Here is a 19,390-nt window from a genome sequence, read left to right as displayed (position 1 = left end):
CTCAAGTGGTCGTGTAGCTTGGCCGCAACAAGGTGATCACACAACTGCTTTACCGTGATCCCGAAGTACAGGAACGACTCTAACTTGTCCACTCGAGGGGCTTGTACCTTCCGTACTTTCGCCATCAGTGACTTCAACAGCTTTTCCGGATTACCGAACAGTTGACGCAGATCTTCGATGACCTCAGGCACCGACTCAGGCATGAGCAACCGGCTTTGAACTGCTTCCTTGGCTAGTCCTTGAAGGCTGTCTTGAAGTCTCTCCAAATTGTCGGTATTTGTGTACCCACACGCCTCCGTGGTGTATTCGAAGCAGCTGATGAATTGGGGCCACACCTCTGGCTCGCCTCGAAAAGTAGGAAGATGTTTGGACGCAGCTTGTCGTGCAGCCAACTGTTCTTTAGTCGGCCCTGAACTTACACTACAAGCTCGTCCTAACGTGTTACGTTCTAACAACTTCCTAATCAAAGCCTGTTCAAGCTTTTCTAGCTCAGACTCTTCTGGTTCGGATGCTTCCGGCTCCTGTTGCGATCCATTTGCCTTCAAATAATGCTCCAACAGCTCTTTGAAACGATGGTCGGTATCCACATTCATCTTCTTCTCCGCTTGAGCCTCGCCTTTCGATGACGTCGCCAATGGTTCGTGTTTGCGTTGGCGTCCCATCCCGCTCTGTTCCGAATCTGTCTCGCCATGCCGTTCCACCAACGCGTTACGCACAGTGAGAGGGAAACTCCTTGGCGCTGCTGCCGGCTTCTTGGGGTAAGCTCCGCGGGGATCTTCTTGCGTCTCTACCCACGCCTTCGTCTTCGCGGAACCAACATCCGGATCGCTGTCCTCTTCACCGTTCTCAAACTCCTGACTCAGATCGGCTTTCATTTTCCGGAACTGGTCACGCATCTGCTTTTGCCGGATCAAGAAGTCCTTGTGGTCCGCCAATTGCTGTTCTAGTTGCAGCTTCTCCTGGCGAAGTTTCTCCTCCTGCATCTTTTGTTGCAGCGCACGCCTTTTTTCGTTTACCGATCTCTCCAATTCCAAGCGCTTGTCGTGCAGTATTTTCTCCTCCTGCAGTTGCTGCTCGATCGCAGCCGATTCTTGTTCGAAAAGGCTCAGTGATTCTTGAATCGATGGCCGACCTTCTCGAAGCTCCGCTCCGACATCGCTTTTGGCACTTCCCGTCCGTTTGGAAACGTTCTTTTTAACTGGTTTCCTAATTTTGGGAACGTGCAGCAAATTACTGCATTTCGTGCAGTTCCATGGCACACTCTTCACAGCCTCGGTAACTCCCGCGCATTGATAGTGACTCCAAAAGCTACACATGTCGCATTGGATCATGTCATCTTCACTATCGACTTCCTCGCAATACATGCAGTTGCGATTGTTGACCGATTTCTCCACATTCCTGATCGTATCATTCGCCGGATCCGACATCTTGAGGTTATGTCCGGAAGATTATAAATCTTCAAGTGTTCGGATAAGAAAAGAATCCTCAAAGCAGCGTCTTAAGTTTTTAGCAGCTTGAAGCTAAATATTTCATATTTTATTAATTTAGAGTAATAAACAATTGTCAACTGAAAACTTACATTTAGTTTTCTTCTACTCGGGCTCTCACACTTGCTCGCACTTGTTCGGATCGGCGAATGACTATCGTTTTAATTTCCGTTCGGAACCTTCGTTTTAGGAACATAATTGTTAGGATAACTAGTTTAGGATATAAGTTTACTACTTATGACTTACAATACAGTTGTTTGGATATAATTAAAGCTGATTGAAATCGTCCTGAACCTAGTTTGTAGGTTAATTTCCTCGTACGTGACCTGTATGTTTTTAATTAAATTTAGCAAACAATTTCTTCAGCGGATTCGTTTTGTACTCACTGTTTCACCTTTTAGAGGTTTTAATAATTATAATCAGTCACTCCCGTACTACTAGTTTTAAGAAATATTCGTACTATTAGGATTAGGAAATACTTTTAAGTTTTAATACTCCGTACTACACACGCTACAAATTTCCAACTATCTCCCGCTTGTTTTTGTTTATGTTTTTCCCCCATTCGTGATGGCCTATCTCGCGCACACTTTCTTACAAGGGCTGCCGAGTCGCGCAGTTTTTACACGCTCAACAACCATTAAATATGTGCTTGTGTAACTTTGTATTGAGTTAACATTGGACATTAATGGATTTTTTGGCTAATTTTGCATGTAGTGTTTATTTTTACAGGTCATTTTACACAGAATATTACAGGTTTTTGGAAATATTGGCTCAAAATGGAAAGTGCCTTGCCTTTAAAATATAGCTCTCTTGGATTGGTTAGTTATATCATACATATATTCGAGAATAAACAAATACAGGAAACCTATTTTGACTCTCTTTAAAAATCGTCAGCATTCTTATGGGGAACGAAATTTCAACAATAGAGGAGCGTGCCGCGTACGGTGGACTCGAGAAACCGCTGAAGCTCATATAATTGGTTTAAAGTAAATAATTTCCTAAACAAAAGGTGTGAATGACCATTATTGAATAACCTTTCCATTTGAGTAAAAAAAATCTGCCCAGTTGATAACCGCTATTTTAATTTGTATTCGAAGGGATGAACAAACTCTAAGGGCTCGGATAGAAAACGAAATACAGCATGAAATCATTATTATTTTCCATTGTTTTTACAAATTCTGTCAAGAGTAATTAGAAATTCTTATATTTGAATTAAAAATACTTCTTGGAATATAGCGTCACGTTATTAGTAATAAGGATTTATACAGTTGATGGTATTCATGGCTGGTTGGCCTCAGCCATAACCTCGAAAGTTGAATTGGATTTGGCCTTATCAGAGTTGCCAGGTTGTTATGACAATAATTAATATTTGCTAATTTTTTTTCAATCTCGAAAATTATAACTCAATTTTCAACTATCAACATTTTCTACACATTTGATTGCAACTTTGTAGATTTTTAAAAGTCATGTATCTACGCGTATTGCGTGTGCAAAAACTTCATTTCAGTTGATTAAATAAATGTAAAATATCTAAGCATGATTGAAATTTTGGGTGTTTAGGCAGTAATGAGTGATGGAGAAGCTGAAAATGTTTCATCTTACGGTTCAATCACTACGAATGACAAGAAGTATGTACACATTTCAAATTAATTGCTGCAGGTTGTATATAAACAAGTAACAAATATAAAACCTAAACATATTGAATACGGACTTGAGGAATGAAGTCACTTCTGAACATGTATACATTTTACGTTAAATTTATTCATGAACTGAGATATGGAGTGGATTTCTCAAAACATTGTTGAATTTGTTTTAACTTATGATAATAAGATTAAAAAAAAAATCAGAGCGAATATTGAAAAATTATTTGACCTGGTTAGCATTCAAAATCAAAACATTGAAAACTTAACCGGTTTCCCGAAGGGGCGAAAACGGCAGTTTTGTCTTAAGAAACTTGCGTTTTGGGTACGTCCTTTTGATAAAATTAATCGATTTTTTCTTGTCTATCCTAATATATACTTGAAAAAGTCAGTTTCTAAAAATGCGCTGTGAAACCTCTTTTAGAAAACATTTTTCTCAAAGCGGGGTCATGGAAAAACGGTAATTTTGTAGAACTGTGTTTAATTTTTACTATAGTCGAAAAGCTTTTAAAACCCATTTCAAGATTTTTAAATTTTAATTTAAAACTGAAACATATAAAAAAAAACAAAAATTCCCTACTTTTCCAATTCCGCGCTTCTAAATCGAAAGTTGAAATTTTTTTTACGTTTTGTTTGAATTCTTGAAATTGAAAAGTATTCAAAGCTATGTTTGGAAAAATATATTTATAATTTTTTCTCACATCTAGAATTTGATTAATCAGTGCTCAAGTGCCATTGAAAATGTTGGCTCCAGAGAGTAGTTATAAATATGACCCAAATGAATTTCCTGTTGAAGTTATATTTTCTTATTTTCATCCTGTTTTCGATGACTTAAGCCAACATTGGTCAATTTTAACAACAACTTACCTATATGGACATCATAGTGAATCGGGCTTTCCAGTTCCAGAATGGCAAGATCGTTTTCAAAGGTAGCTGCGTCGTACTGTCGATGTACAATAACTCGTTTAACGTTCTTGGTAACGGATCGTTTCGTCTCCAGATCGCTGGAGATGTCAAACTCCCCGAACACTGCTACCAGCGACGCCAGGAAGCTGTTAAATAAATAATATTTTTTTTAAATAAATTAATTTTTCGAACTTTGAAAGTGCTTCCGAATCCTACCCTGGCTGACAGTGGGCAGCCGTGATGACGTATTCGTTGGTGATCAGCACCCCGCCGCACTTGTTCTTGGTGAACAGGCCGAGCCAGGTCGATTCCCGGACCAGGACCTGCCAGGGCCATTCGCCGAACTTGGCCGCCTTGCCTCCGACCACCCGGCCGCTCTTCATCAGTGGTCTCTGACCGCACACTTGTTAGCGAAAATAAGACATATTGTTTTTGAAAAGAATAGATTTGGATTAAACAAATACAAAACGGTACTGATAACATACATCCCAAAAAAAGTTTTTAGAAGGTACACCGCAAAAACCCAGCCAACATAGAATTGCATAACAAATGGTAGCTCTAATCGTAAACAACGGTATCACGACCGAATAACGAACGATCAAACGATTGATTACTTGAAGTTGGCAACACATAAAATTTCATAGAAAATTTGCCATATTGAAGAAAAAACGAGAACGAAAATTATCGATAAACGAAGATTTTTTAAACGACGATTCCAAAAACTGTTGTTGCCCTGATTGAAAATGTCTGAGAGGGATCGAGGAGTCCCGACACTTTCTGTTAACTGCTCCGAATTGTGAAGTTTAGGAAAATCTCCCACGTTAAGCCGAAACATAAAACCTGTTTCAGGTGGTTCCAGGCTTACCGTCAGAACCTATCGTTGTGTTGCATTTTTTTTTTTGCAATACCCGAGCATTTTGAGAGAAAATATTGTATACCACAAGATTATTCCGTGGATTGAAAAAATATATTCAGACTTCCAGTATGGTTTACTGAAAAGAAGTTCATCTGATAATATCACAGTTGGTTTCGAGAATCTCATAGTGGATGATGCATAGTTTGCAAGGTGACATATTCAGTGTGACCTATGAAAAGTGCGAAAATCTGCCATAAAGGTTGAAAAACGGTTCTCTCGATGATTTAAAAAAAATTATATGTATTCAGACATGTAGATGAACATATTGAAAAACAATCACTCGATGTGTCCACTTTCGTTCTCAACGACTCTTTCCAGACGGGGAACCGGGAGCATATCTTCGTTATATATACGCCTTTGACATTGAAGCCCGTGCCTCAGAGATGAAAACCATCGGAGAATCGACACATGGGTGAGAGGATCCACAGGCTTTCGCCTGAACATACGCCCATATCAAATAGATGAAGGGGTTCAAATCTGGACTGCTCGTATTTAGCTCCAGCCAGGTTTTGCCCAATTTTGAGGTATTGCATGGGTAGTATCTTGTTGGAAAACAACATTCCCAGATTCACCAAAGTTTGTCCGAATGCATGGAAGCACCTGATTCTTCAAAATGCCGGTGTCCGACAAAATGCCAGTGTCCGGACATTGGCATTATGCCGATGTAGACTATCTATCCGGTTTTTATGAAAACAGGAGGTATCTTCAATCTGTTCGAAGCAACCGCTTCAAATTCCATGGCTGTTAAGGGATACTTGGTAGTAAGCTTGAATTGCACATTCTTTGGAATATTCTTAGCCTTGATAGGTGAAAAATAACGATTCGTTCGTGAATTGGGCACCGAATCCATCGAAAAAAGCTCTCTAATTGAGAACACGACGATTAGCTGCTTATTCCTCAGCTTAGACAGTAATGGCTTTGAACGCTCAGATGGCATTGTTGTAATTCGTTCTGTTGTCAAATTCCGCTTTGCTCTTGCCTTTGATTCTGCATTTAAGCCATCGATCTCGAAATATTCCCCTTTTAAACCAGCCTCTGGGGTGATCTTACTTGATTTCGCTTCACTTTCGTTTTGCCTAATTTCACTTTTACAGTGCGTGCAGACCTTGGCCTTCTACTATCCGGCTTCCGTGTACATGTTCCATCTAGGAAAGAACGTTACACGTAGTAAAGAGTCGCTAGATGACATGCTATAGCCCGCGCAATTTGCTTGGAAGATTTTTCGGCGAGAAACGAAGTGGTTACAATCTTCTTTGTGTCCATCTTGCCGTTTTAGACTGTATTTTAAAAAAAATGCAACACTTTCCATGGTGGATAATTTTGAGCGGATGTTTGAAAATTGATTAAATTTTGCTGACGCTAACAGATCTACCATTTTGCACAAGATACACAGTATTTTGTCTATTTATTTTTTTAATAATTAAAACACGATGTTTGGTCTACTTTTTTTTGTTGGTTGGGCGAATCGAACAGAAAAATTGACCTGCTTCATCACTTTTCCAATTGAAAGGTTCGGATGGCGCTTTTTTAACCAATTACTTCCCATACCTCCATGGAATTATTCATTCCTAATTTTATTCAAATTTTAGCTTACTTTTAGATCCTCTATGCCTTCTAGAGCGATTTACCTTAAAGTTTATGTATATTCTGATGATATTTTGTGGGTAGCGCCGGTAGCGGAACTCTGCCTTAGAATTTTAGTTTCATCAAGTGTAGGTATAACTTGAAATGCGATACGCATTTTAGAAAAAACCACATGGGAAAACTTGTCCTGCCAGTTGCTACAGAGAGATCTTTACAAACCTTTCAATCGCTCACGGGAAAATCAATTCCATCCGTTTGCCATTCTTATATCGTGGGTATATAGAAACCCCTAATATCGGTTGAACTATTAAAAAACAGTTAAAGTCGGAGAAAACAACAACAAGGCGATACACATTTAAAAAAAAACCACATCATCTGGTAGTACACACGGACGGTTCTGTGGCCAATGGATATGTTGGTTTCGACATCACCAACAACACGAGATATTTATCTTTTCAACTCCCGGATGAATGCAACATCTTCTCGGCAGAATCGATGGCGATACTGTAAGCTCTGGAAAACTTTTCAAATAAATTAAGGTACAAAACTGTTATTTTGTTTCGACTCGGGAAAATCCACACATCCATGGATACAGAGTAGAGCTAAACTAAAAGGCACTTTATGTTGAGATTCATGGGATCACAAAGACCGATAGACTACCTGTAGAAGAAAGAAGTGGTCCTAAAATTACAACGGATGTTCCTGCGCAAGATATTATCAGTTGAGTGAGAAACGAAATAAGGATAAAATGAGAGTCAGATTGGAATGAAAATGGGAGCTGTTTCTCGCTTAGAAGGACAGGAAAAAGTCATCGGAACAACGAGCTCTGACTAGACTGCGTATCGAGCACACAGCGATTACCCATGCAGAATTTTTTACCAATGGAGTCCTAACCTGCGGCACCTGGAATGAACCACTAACCGTCTCATTCATCATCGGAAAATGCAGAGCATATGCAACATTAGACTGAGTCGATTTGGGGTCATTTTTGAATTTCTCAAACCCTGGGGTCTTAAAAGCTTCGTTTTGGTTAAAAAAAACTATTCCATGATTTTTTGCAGAATTTTTAAGTAATGTTTACATGAGTAAATTTGAACTTTAAGGTTTGTATGGGAAAATTAATTATTTTGGTACTGAAAAATTAACATCATTTTTGTTTCTTCTGTGGAACCGAGCCTGCTAATGGTTTTTGTGCCAATTTATAAATTTCTTACAGGAAATTTTCCGCTGAACAACTTTGTTGAATATTATAACTTCGTATCTTTTTAGACAAAAAAGTTATTAGCTGTTGAACAGGTGTATGCCTTTTTGGATTGATAAACCATGAATTCAATTGACACCACTGCTTGTGCCCCACGAAGTATGGCATGGAAAGTGGTCTTGCAATACTTCGCTAGGCACCCAGCACTGTTGATTTTTCAGTACAAAATAATCAATTTCCCCATACAAACCTTAAAGTTCAAATTTACTCATGTAAACGTTACTTAAAAATTCTGCAAAAAATCATGGATGAGTTTTTTTTTTACCAAAACGAAGCTTTTACGACCCCAGGGTTTGAGAAATTCAAAAATGACCCCAAATCGACTCAGTCTAATGAAACATGCCGACAATCCAGCGGCGTTCTACATAGAATAGAAGAAGCTTTGCATCCAGCCAATAAAGAAAAGCTATTTTAATAAAGTGCAAATTTTTTTTATCAAAAATTAGTCTAAAAAATGAAATGTAACGAATTCCATGCTACAGAGAACGAATGACCACGAAAGTGAAAATGCTCTTTAAACAAATAAAAATAGAATAGAATAGATTTTCCAAATGAATTTTGGTCTCATAGATGAGTAGCAGCTGTTTGGGGTTTCTCAAAAGGACTTTCCAATATTTTTCAAGATCCTACCTGAAAAAATGGTAAATGAAGTTATTCATAAAAGTGAATCACAAATGAAAGTGTTGCATTTAATTTTTGAAAACAGTCCTTATAGCGTATACTGTACCAATGCATTGTTTACGTCAATTGACAGATGTAGGCTAAAGCTAATACACCCCCAGAAAAAATCTCAAAAATCGTTCAAAATTTACTTCTAACAATTTTCGCATTTGTTATGGGTCATACTGTACACTGACATGTCCAAAGCACCACTACGGTTTTATGTTAGAATAAAAATCCCAATTACTGTCTTCATTCGTCCACGCCTTTTTTCGTACTTTATCGAAGGAACACAACACAATCCAATACTTTCTCGATCGGCAATGCTGTTCCACAAGGGAGTTACTTGGGATACATTCTTTTCATCACTGTAATGAACAAATATCCTGAAGTTCTGTCTGATGTGCACGTGCTGGTTCATATAAACCTAAGATTTATAAAAGTTTCATCCTATGCGCCACCCAGGCCACCCAAGCTGTCAGGATTGTATGGCTGCTAGACGCCTAATACAGATTCACAGATTGTTGCAGTAGGATTGGACTTAAAATAAACTCCTCCAAATGCAACTTGATAAAATTTTTTGGAACAAAGACAAAATCGGCGAAACCCAGTGAAAGATTAGACCGTGAGTGGGACTTAGTGATGAATTTTTCGAAACATATAGACAATGTTGCAGCCAAGACTTATTCTATGGTTGCGATGCTCAGTAGAATTTGTCAAGAGAAGGATAATATTTAATCGATTTTAACAATATTCACCGAATTTGTTTGGACCACCATGGAATAGAGATGCCATTCCTTACCGTAAAAAACGGAGAACGGAGAGTAAACATGCTGTGTGATTTCCTCACGCATGTTTTTTCGATTGTGAACGACGCCTATATCTGACTGACTTGTTTTGGTCATTGTCTCATTGGGTTCTAGAATCGATAAGAATCGTGACGAATTTGGGTCATGTTTTACGTGTGCCAGAATGAGATGCAGATGAAATTTCACAAAACTGTTCACACGTTTGAGAGTTTCTCTGAAGGAGTGGAAGAGAAGCTTTTCGCTTACATTCCATACGCTTGATGTAGACAAGCTGCGCAAAGTATCCTTAAAGTTTTTTAATTAGAAGCTTCATTTAAATGTCAGTTGAACTAAGATTTTTAATAAGTATTTTCTTGGAAACTCATTTTTGTCTAATGATATCGTAAAATTCGATATTTTAAATACTGATAAGTTTTAAATACGGCGAATGCGTCAACACCACCGTTTCTAAAAAAATGCATACAAAGTATGAAAGCTTCACTAGCTCCAAGCGAAAGTGTTATTTTGCTTTCTTTATTTCTTGAAAACCAAATATCCTTCAGATAACTTTGTACCATAAAATTGTAGATATCTAAAAAACTGATAACTCCATTTGTTTACATTTGGTGCGTTCACCTTTGTCAAAATCCATTACCAAATTTCTCATCGAATAAATTTGAAAATCTAAAAAAAACATATTTTAAATGCATGAGGGAAGCCGTACATTATATATAACAATGATCTTGTGTTTAAAAATTGAATTCACACCAATTTAATTTTTTGGGATAATCCTTTTGAGCTCTAAATAGATCTCCAAAAATTTTATGTTCTATAATACTATCCGATCTTCTTTCTTATTTTCAAGAGCGAGTAAAAGTGCTTTATCCTAGGTCGATGGCCAGAAATGATTGTACACTGAAATCCAAAACAGTTGAAAATATTGTATAAACTGTTAATATCCTTACATTTAACAACTTCTTCGAAATGAATCTGTTCTTAGGTTTTGTGATTTCTGTATACAAGATTAATAATTTTCAGCCGCTAAAGAAAGGTTCCTTTGATTCATCAAGTTACTTCACATAACGCATGGTTTCTTTATCAAGAAGCAATTTTCTAAGCATGCTTCTAACGATATTGCCCGTTTAAAACGTATGGTACTGATGGTCCGTGTATCTTCCTGTTCCTGTGTTCCAGATGTCTCTGCGTTCTCTGCTCCATGGTTAGCCCAAACAGTTTATATTTTTGATTATTTCAATATTTTATGTTATAAAACGATTGAAAACATGAAGAAAGACAAGAAGAATAACAAATATTTTATCATTCTTTGAGACACAGACAAAAGTTCTTGCTATGGGAAGTACGATTAGTGATTGATTATTAGTGACACATTACTCGCACTCAGGTTTTGAGAACACCACACACCTTTTTCCAATTGCTCCGGCGTGCGACAATTCGTTAAAGTGAAAACGGTGAAAACAGAGGGTAAACTGGTTCAATCCACGAAAAGGAAAGAAAAAAACAAACACGATGCTGTGCATCGTGTTTTCACCCGTTACATAGAGTCTTCCAAGCCAACGGTCATGAGATCGAATCCCGATCACGGCATACATAGTACACTTTCTGTGGGTTGGTGGCGTTAGCATTTGTTAGATACTAGCCATCATATCCTGCCATCATATCATATGTACGAATTAGTGTTAAATTAATGGATTCTCTTCGAGGAAAACATCAAATTTCATTAGAATCCAATATCCAATGGGTTTATATTAGCTTAAAAAAATAGCATCAATAAACGATGAATGTTTCAGGCAGGAGTATAAAACGTTACACGATTACTCTATGAAACGAGTGACCAACATCTATTTGCTAAGTGTTAGTGAATCTCGTTTTAAGCCTTTTCGACCAGATTTAAGGTTTTTTTTACCTTGAGAGTGATATATTTTGTTATATGAAAAATGGCAATTTTGGTCAAGTTCAAATGTAAATAAAAAGCTTTAAACAAAAAACACCTTTCCAGTTTTTCGATATAATGTAGATTTTAACATGTTCTTTTAAACGAATTGAAGTTTGAATTTTTTGGTTTGCTCCATTTGAAGTTATGGCTCATACAAAACGGCCATTTTTGAACACAAAATTCATGATAACTGCGAATCAAAGGCAGATATCAGAAATCTGTTTTCTACAAAAGATGCGCATAATGATTTGCTAAATACTTGCCCAACACATCATTTTGATAAGTTGATACCCCACAAAGTTATAACAATAAAACTTGTTTTTGTAGGACCACCCTAACTCTTACACGAAAAATCATCATAAAACCTAAACGTTAATAGATAGACATTCAAAGTCTTCTACAAAGTTTCATCAATTATGTTGTTCTACATAATTGCTGAACATAATATAGCACTATCTCATTACAGTCAAAAAATAATTTTCGTATCTAAGGAGTTTTATGAACCACCCTAAAAAAGTTTCATTCAATAGTAGCGCCTTGTAACGTTGTACAACTTTGTCTTGCATACCAAATGTCTTAAACCTAAGGCAAGAGCGCAAATAATTGTTTCCCGCTAAATTTCATTTCTGGACCAGGGTGAATGTACCCAATCTTGGCCCCTAAGGCATGGTTGACTAGATTTCCCATGATTGCAGTCTACCTGTAATGTGAACCTTCAAAAGTCCTTCGACAAATATGATTGCTTACTAGCCTGAAATGCAGTAAAAATATGTCCTTGCTTGAAAGCGGTTGATAATTTAAGATAAACCTGATCAAACTTTTGATCGAAATGCTCCTTATTATAGCCCCCGCGCCGAATTTTGGCCCTTTATGAGTTCCTTAAATTGGCCGTCTCTAGGAAAAACTTGCCTCACTAATACAACAACAGCCCCCACGAATTCATTGAAAATATCCCGGAAGGAAGCACATCAATGTTCTGTATTGTTTTCAAAAAGTCGGAAGTACGAAATGTCAATCAATTTTTATAATTGATATTTGCATGTAAAATTATAATCTTACGTCAAAAAGCATTACTAGTTTATTTCAGTTTTTGTGTATTCATAATTTCTATTATAAGTTCCAAACTATGGCATAAACATAACATAAATATGTTCATTAATCAAGCAAACAAATCGTTTGCTAAATCTGTAACATGCAATCATGATAGATATGTTTCCAGTGAAGTTAACAGGGTAACATAAGATAGTAAATGTTCATATTTTTTTTATTCCGCTCCCATAAAAGGAGGAACGACATTTTAAAAATTATTATGAGTGAGGCAAGAAGCAAGCTAAAGCTAAAACTTAAGCCATCGAAAGATTCTTTAATCATACATATTCAAAATGTCGCCCTTAGGAATTTTCTAGCAATCGTTTGCGTACACCGGGAAAGCAAAACAAGACGAACTTTCGCTCACTCTAGCCAGTCTGATAGAAATAGATTGCATCTCACTCATTCGTTTGGAAACTAAAGGCAATGGAAGCGAACAGCAAATTCAAAAGCTGGCTGAAATTCGTGCTGCATCCCACTCGCACTCATGAAAAATCATCACCCAAACTCGGCAGCGCTTCTTTCGCATATTCCTTTCCAATAGAGACCAAACGTCATCACCTCCTGTTGATGCACGCACAGTGATCTTTAATTAAAAACAAACTTGGTCAAAATATTATTTTTGATTTCACATGAAACTGCAAACAATAAAAATTCAAGTTCGTTACAACATAGTATTCCAACATTGCAGTGCAATAGTTTTTTTAAATAAACATAATATTTAGAGTGTCATAATTTGAGCTTTATAACAATTTCTTTCAAAGCGACACATATGCAGCAAATCAAATTAAATCAAAATACGTTAAACCTCATTTCCAAATGTGGAATTTTTTGGGTATGGATATAGTAACTTTAACATTGAGATCCAAGATATCAATTCGGATTCGAATCCGGTAAATTAATTTATTGAGAGGTAAATTTTATTGAGAAGAAAAGTTCTCGAAATTTACCATAAAAGAGCAGCTCAAATTGTAGCACTATAATTCCAACTAAGATGCCAAATAAGCTTGAGTTGACTTGAGAGATAAATGAATTAATTTTAGTCCAAAATACATTCATGATATTTTAAATTTATTTCAAACATTCATTTTACTTTTGACCGGCTTTTCAATTTCCAGACCACTGTGCACCGTCGGCCGACGAACGGCCGCCGGCTGCTGGCTGCCGACTGCCTGCTGATGTCGTTTTCACACATACATACAGACTTCTATTTGTGGAATTGCATGCCAAGATTAGGCAAAAAAAAATGTTTATATTTTCTTAAATTCTAGATAAAAATGTACGTAGTTTGGAGTAAATAATAATTTTATATTTTTTACCATGTTTCGCTGTATCCAACGGTGATTTTTAGTGATTTTTCCGTGAAGAGGTGTGTTTTTAAAATCAATCCGAAGTTGGCAGATGCACTAGCAAGGTAGGTTCATTTAAGATTTTTTCCGAAGATCATAATTTTATTTGCAGTTTGTCATGTGAAAAAAATTTATTTCGTAGTCATTTGAATTCAATTGTGAACAAATGCTATGCAGAATGTTGCAATATGCAATTTTCTGTTATGTTTGATTTTTTTTTTTCATTTTTTGGCGTTTGTTTGACATCAAAAACACCAAAATGCATTTTGGCAGGCCAAGATAAGGAGCATGCCAAATTGAGGCTCACTTACCCCACTGTGCATTGGAGGTAAAAGCTTAAATCTGAGAAAAAAAATGAAATCTGACAAAAAAAAGCTCAAATCTGAGAAATGTTCTCCACTCGGCATCAATAACATTGCATTCGGGTCAGGCCCATGCAACCTTATACGATTACTCTTTCATCTAGAATTTTCATGGTACCTGTGCAAAAAGTTAAGAAATTACAGTGCTTCCAGTATCTTGGTAACCAGATAACGCCTGATGGTGCTACCAAGAAAGATATCGAAACCAAGATCAGAAAAGCTTGATTTGCATTTGAAAGTCTCCGATACAGTTGGCGATTAGGTCTCTTTACGAACGAAAATCTAAATCTTCAACTCAAATGTATTGTTGTACATAGAGGTGCGAAAGGGCACCAGACAACAACATTCATGAACGTAAATAGAGATGGATTGGGTACACGCTGCGACTGAGATTTGCAGAGATAAATTCATTGTAGCGTAATCGTTTCTGTGAAATACCTCAAAGACAGGAACCTTAACTTTTTTTTTTTTTTATTCCGGCACTAAAGGTCTGATAATCGGCGCCCTATGATTAAGGAAGTGTGAAGTTACTGTGTTGTGGCTCTCGGTAGACAAATAATTCTGTCTTATCGATGTTTACAATCTATGTAGGCATGAGGGCAAACGAAAAAACGGAATTATTATTCCCAAAAGTGTCTTCGATAAAGGACCCTTGATTTTCTTTAACCCAAGTTAAAACATGCAATGCAATCCCATAACCTGCAACGAAAAGCAAAACCCCAACACCCCAAAAGGCATTACGTATTTTCCGCGGTCCCTGGGCCTGATCGTCCGAGCCTTCCTCGTTGGTCTCCTCCCCAACATCCTCGTCCTCCTCCTCCTCCTCGTCGATGGCGTTCTCCTCCTCGTCGATGATCTCGTCCTCCGGCGCCGGCGTCGTGGTGGTACTGGTCGTCGTGGTGCTGGTCGTCGTCGTCGTCGGTCGTTTGGTCGTACGCTTCGTCGCCTATAAGAGCGATGGTCTTGGTTTCTTGAACTGTGACAGGGAAAAGATAAAAAAGGGGGAACAGGGCACGAAACAGAACGCGGCGCCACTTGTTGTGTGTCTCAGGAGAGGAGAGAGGTTCGGGTTTGTGGTGGTGGGGCTTTCGGTTACTTACCTTAGATGGTTTGCGGGTGGTGATCGCTGCCGGATCGGCGTCAGCTAGCGTCGGCCGTGTGGTGGGTTTCTTCTGGCCTGAGGGTTTCTTAGAGGTCGACGTTCGGACCGGTTTCTTGGTGGTGGCTGCGCTCGGTTTATCATCGGCCGATGGTTTCGAGGCACTGGTTGGTTTTGGTCGGGTCGATGAGGAACTGGAAGGTTTCGGTTTGGTGCCGGTACTGCTTGAGGACGATGGTTTCGAAGGTTTCACTTGATCCGAGAGAACCGTCGTTGGTACTGGTTTGGAGGAAGATGATGTGGATGGTTTGGTAGAGTTGCTAGGTCGCTTAACTTTGGTTGGTTTCTTGGAAGGTTTTGGCGAAGGTTTGACTGAGGTTGGTTCTACGTCCTGGAGGATCACTGTTGGCTTGGCGGTGGTCGGCTTCTTGACTACGGTTGATGTGGTAGTGCCGTTGGATGGTTTTTTGCTTCCACTTGGGCGCTTCTTCTTCTTTTTGGTTACCGGTTTCGCGGTGGTGCTTGTGAGACTATCCTTTTGGGTGGTTTTGGTTGGATCCACATCAGTAGAGGTTAGGTTTTTCCGTTCCTTGAGGATGGCTTCAAGTTCGTCAAAGTTGCCGTTGAAAGTTTCGACAATTTTATTCACTAGCATGTTTATTTTTTCGTCATCTTTCACTCCGGAGAAATTGTCGTTCTCTATTTTGGTGATGTTGGACATTACGGTAGAATCGGTCAGATTGAGGTTAGGGTTTCGCACCGGAGGGAAATTGTTGACGTCGTCGGGTGTGGTGTAGAGTTCATTTTTGAGGGTCGATGATTCAATGGGTTGAGCAATGAAGATTTGTCCAGCCTGAACGCTTGGGGGAAGTCGGTTGTTGTTCGTGTAAGATGGAGTAGGTCCGTAAGGGGAGAAGGTTGAAGAAGCAAAGTTTCCTATCACATTTCCGTTATCTACGATGGTGTAGATGGCTGTTGATGATACGGTTGGTCCAGCAGATGGTCGTTTGGTAACTGCAAAGTATCCCTCATCTTCGAAATCGGCAAGGGATGAGACGTAGACGGCAGGTGGAGTATTTTCGTAAAAACCAGGTCTCTGACTGGCCAATGGACTGGTGTGTTTGTTGTTCCAGGTGCTTGAGGTCACGAGGCCAGGTACCGGCTTAGGGGTGATGTGAACTGTTGGCGATGGGCTGTTGGAAATTCCGGCAACATTTGCGTAGTTGACGTTACCGATTGTTGATGGTGATTGATGAGACAGCGTTGAAGACTGGACTACGTATTCGGGCAGCTTGACAGTTGTGGGTCCGTTGGGTCTGCTAGTTGGAGATGTTGTTACTTTCTTAGTCGGTTGGACAGTTGAGATTGCAACAGGTTCTGAAGATGTTCCAACCGATGAAGTGTAGAATCCAGATGTGACGACGTGCTCTCCTTCGCTAGTGATGAGGACGGGTCGTTTGGCTGGACCAGCTGTGACAACAATTTTGTTTGGTGGTGGACGGATTGTCGATACGGCAACAGCTGGATCTTTTTGAGTCACAGCTGTGGTGCCGTATCCGTTTGTTAGTAAGGTAGCTTGAACAACAACCGGTTCCAGTATGGGCCGTCTTGTGGGCTTTGGACTGTACACGTAGCTGGTCGAAGGGACCTTAGTGGTTAATGAGGTGGTAGGTGGGTTGGGTTTTTGGGGTTTAGTAATGTAGAAACTAGTTGAGCCGTATTTATCATAGTCAATCGAGCTGGTTGAGTAGCTTGGTGGTGAGCTTGTCTCCGGTATTTTTTGAGTTTCGGTGTTTTCGGTAGTTTTCGTCTCAGAGTCAGTTTCATACTGCGGTCCAAGGTTCGTATCATTCAACATGAGGATTATGGATTCGATAGAATGAATGTTGTTAGCCGATACTGTCGGTTTGGTTGTTTGGTTTTCATTATCTTTGGAGTCTGTGGAAATGGTATGTACAAGAATGTAGTTGTTAGGTTCGGTTGCTTGAGTCGGTTTTGGTTTAGGTTTGAACTGTGGCTTTGGGTATGAAGTTTTGGCAGGTTTTTCAGTAGTCAGCACCTCGGTAGCAACGTTCGTGTTGGAAAAGTCGCTGGGATTCGCATAGCTCTGGTCAATGGCACCGTTCTCGTTGAATAGATCTGTCTCAGCCTCTGGATGAGTAATGTCGCTGTGATCGAAGAGTTGATTCTCCTGGTAAATCTGATTTGCGATCTGCTGCACTCCAGTGGATGTGATATCGGTACTTGTTTCCATGGAAGCTGCTGGGCCTGTGTTATCAGACAAACTTTCCGTATACAAGTTCAATGAGGAAGGGATCTCTGAACTGTACACATGTTTATTAAGATTTTCAATTTTAACATAGTTAACATCACTTTGTTGCCCTGGGGTAGCCGGAGTTGAAGAGAGCTGAATTTCTTCCGATTTGATATTTGAAGTGGATGGAGAATAAACTGCTACCGAATCATCTGCCATTTGATACTTGTGCGAATTCAAGCTGCTCTGCATAATATCTTCGTCCAGATCTTCATTTGTGATGTAATTATTCTCATATTTGTTGTACAAAGTTTTATCGCTGGCGACTGCACTGATACCACTCGAAGCACTGGAAGCACTGGACGAACTTAAGCTTATTCCTCCATCTTTGCCTGGCAGCTCCAATTTAACAGGCTCGTACGATCCAGTTGGTCCGTATCCTGTCCCACTGCTGGAGAGTTGACTTCCGAACTTTTCATACTGACTTGCGATGGCTGAGCTCAATGGACTCTGCGAAGGACTCTCGGTCGAATCCGTGAAATTAAACTGCTCGAACAACGAATCCGTCACCGTGGCTATATCATCTGTCAGTGGCAACTCGCAACAGGTCCCAAAAAGAAATCCATCCATACAGGCTCCGACAACCTCTCCCTGCCGCTGGAAGCACTCGTGATTGAACATGCAAATCGTGGGCCCACGCCTTTGCGAATCACGTTTCAGCAACGATCTCGTGGCATTACAAAACTTTGGCGTTATCCGGTATCCTCCGAAAAGCTTGCGACTTTCTGAAACGAAACAAAAAAAAAGAACAAAAGCAAATATTAGCCTCCATTAGACTCCAATTAGGGGAAAATTGAATCAACCTCGTGTAAATTTTCCTCAAACGACTCATAGCCAAAGTTAAGACGTTTTATCAATCTTCCCTACATATTTTCTTCCCCAGTGAACTATTTTTCCCAGGCACCTAATAACTACGGCAAAGGAGGAACAACAGCTTAAGCAAGCTCCGAGCTCATCTATATTTAATTCTATTCCATTCATTTTAACCCCCCACATTCTCGGTCTTCCAGCGACGACGGGAACCAGGAAAAGCCCGGAAAACGAAGAAAGCTCTAAAAATCTTCTTGCTTGCCTTGCTGCCTGCTCGTTATAAGTTCACCCGGGGAGCCAGTATGAAAAAATTCGCCAAACGTGCCGTGAATGCTAAACCAGAGAGTCCTGGTTATCCGGTAGGCGAACGCGAAGGTCGCGTGATATTGGCTTCAGTGTAGAGAGTGGAACATTCCACACATACATAGCTACTGCACTGAAACAAGCAACAGAAGCTACTAGCTACTTACTGCTACCAGTCAGTCAGTGGTTGCACCATTTTCCTGAGACATTTGCAACGATTGAACGCGGCCCGGCGGCGGCAACATGTTCCAACATGCCGGGATGCCAGTTTTAGACTGTTGAATTATTCACCATTTTTGTAGTTTTACTTAGGTTAAAATTGAAACCTTAAAAATATAAATTCAAAGAGTAATAAATATAAAGTTTTTCAAAAATGCATAAGGTAGGTATTATAAACTTCTCGTTATTTTTTTAAATCTCATATAAACGAAAATTATTATTTCGTTGTTTCAAGCTAGACAAATTTACTGCAAACATATTATGAGATCTTTAATTAGAACAAAATTGAATATGCGTATCTATGCAAAATGAAAATAAAAACATTCCAACATTGCGTCAAAAATTTAAATTGAATGAAACTTTTTAAAGATTTTGGTAATCATTTTCAGGTGTTCTTATTAAATTAGATTAACTTTATATCACCGTGCTATAATGAGTTCCCAAGCAACCAAAAGTTCAGATAACATTCCTCTATTAGGTTTGATCAGCTCAATCGTGAATTTTAATACAACTCCTTTTCAGCTCAATTTTTTAGTAGCTAAACGAACTTAAAAGTTGACAAAAAGTTCGTATAAATTGCAAAACAACTTCTAATCACCTTCTAAAAGCACTTTTATAAGCAGTTGAAAAAATCGGAACAATTATTTCT

General features: G+C 38.9%; 1 protein-coding gene across 4 annotated transcripts in view; it reads right to left on the bottom strand.

Annotated features, from left to right (window-relative positions):
- Positions 1-19,390, bottom strand: part of LOC129745638 (serine protease filzig-like) — a 278,166-nt gene that overhangs the window by 28,241 nt on the left and 230,535 nt on the right. For all 4 annotated transcript variants that reach the window (XM_055738847.1, XM_055738848.1, XM_055738846.1 and 1 more), the window contains exons 3-6: positions 15,097-18,134; positions 14,738-14,942; positions 4,250-4,436; positions 3,995-4,179 (exon numbers count right to left, since the gene is read on the bottom strand). In XM_055738847.1, coding sequence (XP_055594822.1) covers positions 3,995-4,179; positions 4,250-4,436; positions 14,738-14,942; positions 15,097-18,134 — 3,615 coding nt within the window. The remainder of the gene's footprint in view (positions 1-3,994; positions 4,180-4,249; positions 4,437-14,737; positions 14,943-15,096; positions 18,135-19,390) is intronic.

Source organism: Uranotaenia lowii, chromosome 2, assembly GCF_029784155.1.
Source record: "Uranotaenia lowii strain MFRU-FL chromosome 2, ASM2978415v1, whole genome shotgun sequence".
NCBI lineage: Eukaryota > Metazoa > Arthropoda > Insecta > Diptera > Culicidae > Uranotaenia > Uranotaenia lowii.
This window is presented reverse-complemented; position numbering and strand designations above follow the sequence as displayed.